General features: G+C 43.8%; 1 protein-coding gene across 1 annotated transcript; it reads left to right on the top strand.

Annotated features, from left to right (window-relative positions):
* Nucleotides 1-476: 476 nt before the first annotated feature.
* Nucleotides 477-1010, top strand: Pmar_PMAR015873 (hypothetical protein; the record flags this gene model as incomplete). The annotated part of the gene is made up of 1 exon (XM_002787472.1): nucleotides 477-1010. The coding sequence occupies one exon, from the start codon at nucleotides 477-479 to the stop codon at nucleotides 1008-1010; it is 534 nt and encodes a 177-aa protein (XP_002787518.1).
* Between the last annotated feature and the right edge of the window lie 2363 nt (nucleotides 1011-3373).

Below are 3373 nucleotides of genomic sequence, written 5' to 3'. Positions count from 1 at the left end.
GAAGTTGCCTTGTGTTGCGGTAATGGTTGGTTAGTCACCTGTTTGGTGCACTAATGGATGTGTCCCCGTGTTGGGGGAGTTTGCTCGGTGTTGAACGAGTATGCGGTCGACAGTTGTCGGAATCCATGTGTGGTTGGATGGTCGATCCCTAATTAGGGGTGAATGTGTTGTGTGGTGGATAAAGGGTACCATTGTCAAGTCGGTCGATTCGGGTGGTGCGACGCTAGATTTGTGTAAACTACTATCTTTTCGCGTACTAAGTAATCGTGATGACTCTTAATCACATACATGTTTATCATAAGTGTTATTATTCTTTCGCATTACTGCTCGTTTATTCTGTTTGATTCATCTTCATGGCGATTTCGAGTTCCAGCCGCCTCTGAGTGGCGTTATGCTTGAATTGCCCTCGTATTTTGTTTATCCTTTGTCTTTAGGTTCCTTTTCTTTTGTTTTAAAATTAGGATGAACCGTTGTTGATGTCGACGTTTTCAACTGCTCCAGATCTGCCTGGGACCATAGTTGAGACATTAGCTCAACCACCCTTCTCGGTTAACTCTTTGGTAACGTTGAAGGCAGCGGTTGATGATGCCGAGTTGTTGGGAGGAATGGTAGTTGCTTGTGCTGTCGCTATGGGTGCTGTATTGGATAATGATGCCGAACAGCCTCAGGCTGATATTATCGCTGTGAGACTGAGAAGAGCAAGACTCAGAGCTGCGTTGATTGCCGCTGCTTCTCAAAAAGAGGTTGTGGTAAAGGCTAAGTTCTCTGTGGATGCGATACTCGTGTCAGCTGCACAGTTATTTGGTTGTTTACCCAATAATGAACTGGTTCCTCTTCCGCATGTTGCGGAGGTCTTGTCTCGAGATAGATATTTATTAATTGAATTTAAGACTTATCCTGAGATCACCGCGGCGGCCAGCAAGTCTGTTATACAGTTTACTCTAGATGGTCAAGCTGTGGAGACTGCGAAACTTCCCACGGGGAAACCTCCTAATACCTTTGAGCAATGACTTCCATTGATCATCAATGATTGATGTTGCGGTGGGTCTTCACTATATATGTTCTTGAGGGTAAGGGTGACTTGATACATGCCTGTGAGTAATACTCAATGAGTATGCTGCGAGGGTTGCTTCGATATCAAATAAACACGGTTTTTGTAAAGCACAGTTGTTCGATCGACGTTATCGTCAGCGAATGATGTTATGCATGAGACTGTTGCAATCTCCCCTGAACAGGTTCATGATGAGGTCAAGATGGAAGATCTTCAGGCATTCTCTATCTTTCTGGCTAAGAAGCTAGAGCCTCTAGAGCATTCTCTAGAGTCTTGCAGAGGTGTGTTCGGATGCTTCCCCGATGTTGGGGAAACCGAATGCACCTGGGGCGAGAAATATGTCAAAAGTGGTGTGGGAAGGTACATGCAGGTTTACCAAAGAAGACTGCCCATATAAAGATTGCAAATTTGCTGAGCAGTCACCGCCTACTACTCAGCGAAGGGATGCTAATATGGATAAAAGAGCTATTAACAATCAGGGGCAGGTCCCGAGAGATAATATGGCAACTAAACGATAGCCGGTTGTGATGTATGCCCGATACTTAATAGTATTAAGTTAATACGGGTATCTTGTGTGAGGTTGGAGGTTTGTTTCTGTGAGTGTTCTTTTAACTAGGATATAATCCGATGTTAGTAGTTGATACTTCGGTGTGTGTCGAATGGGAAACGGATTTCCCGTCATCAACAGAATATAATTTGAAAGTAGTTTGTTGCGTTTGTTTGTTGTGTTGAATAAGTGTTGAAATATTTGCATCAAAGTAGATGTTCTCCAAGTCTGCTGAGTGGGCTTCTCATCGAGCTAGGGCGGAAACGGAAGAGGGGAGAAAGAATCGCCTTGATTTCCTAGAGCTTTATATATCAGCAGAAACAAAAAAAAGGTTATGAATCTGCGTATAAATAATATAAATCCATGGGAATGGAATTCCCATTGCCTGGTTTGAAGTTACGTTTGTGGGGGTTTAGTGGAATCAATAAATTTGCAGTACACAACAATATCGAAATACACATCGGGATTGAAGACACTCAACCAATTACATGGTTTCGGTGATATTTCGACATCGGATGGAAAGCTGGTAGCTCGGACGTTGCAATCGGCGCGTAAGATAAAACCTCAGATGAAAAAGAGGCAAGCTCCGTCGATACCGGAAAAGTAGCGGAAAGTTTGTTCAAATTACCGGTTGGTGTGTTAAGAACGGTGGAACTTGAACAAACCAAGGATGCTATCCTAATGGGCATTTCATTAGCTCTACGACCTGGAGAGTTATTGGAAACTCGAGCAAAGGATATCAAAGTTATTGATGGTGCATCTAAAGGATCGATAGATATGACTATAGAGATTGAGGTTGGGTGTTACCAAGATGGGTTCCTCTGAGACTATATTGCGTGATTGTGTACATGTTAAGGACCAGCGTATGCATAGAGGTCCTCTATTAGAGGATCATGTTGTGTGGTGCACCGTATGACAAAGATTGTTGTAAGTGTACCAGCATGCTTGAGAATATTTGATAAGATCTATTAGAAGTTGCCGACGAATGCTCAGAAGTTGCCGACAACTTGGTATGGAACTGTCGAAGCGTTTTGATTTCTCCAAGCAAGAAATTGACGATATGATGAAGTTTACAGGTCATAGTTGTCGGCGTTCGAGTGCAACACATGCTGAGGACATTTACTTGATGTCGGAAACTTGATGAACTGGTTTGGGCGGTTTATTGGGAGGGCTTCTAGATTATCTCCATTCGAGTGGTTTCACAACACCCTAGTTTTTTGACCTTCGTGGTTGACCTGGTGTTATAACTAGGATGTTGTATATAGGAGATAAAGTTTAGAAGCGCCACGAGTTTGATAAACCAGTGGCAACCACCCAAACCTCCATATTACTGAACACAATATAGGTGGTTACAGTAAATCCATAAATAAGGAGTTGAACGAGTTGACAACTCGCACAATGTGCGAAGACTGCTCGAGGTACTTCTCAAATGTGAACAGTTATTGCACTGAGTGATATTCACGGGTAGTTCTCAGGAACGTTGGGTCACATCGGTCCGTCTGACCGTCGGTCCGCGACCGATGTAACCCGTCGAAACCCGAACTTTTCGTAGAGGGTTGGTCCGGTTCGGTATTCGGTATTCGATCAAAGTTCGGTTCGGCGGTCAGGAAATCGAACCGAACATGTGCTGACCCCATCGTCCTTCCGATATCATCGGAAGGGTAATGGAGATTCTCCATCCGAGAATCAAACCCAAACAATCTCCCGGCTCGAATCTCTGAAAATCCTTCATTGCGAATTTGCGGATTGGGCTGTACTGTTAGCATTACGGTGCA

Source organism: Perkinsus marinus, assembly GCF_000006405.1.
Source record: "Perkinsus marinus ATCC 50983 genomic scaffold scf_1104296929362, whole genome shotgun sequence".
Lineage (NCBI taxonomy): Eukaryota > Perkinsozoa > Perkinsida > Perkinsidae > Perkinsus > Perkinsus marinus.
Note: the sequence above shows the minus strand (reverse complement) of the source record. Positions and strands in the feature narration are given on the sequence as shown.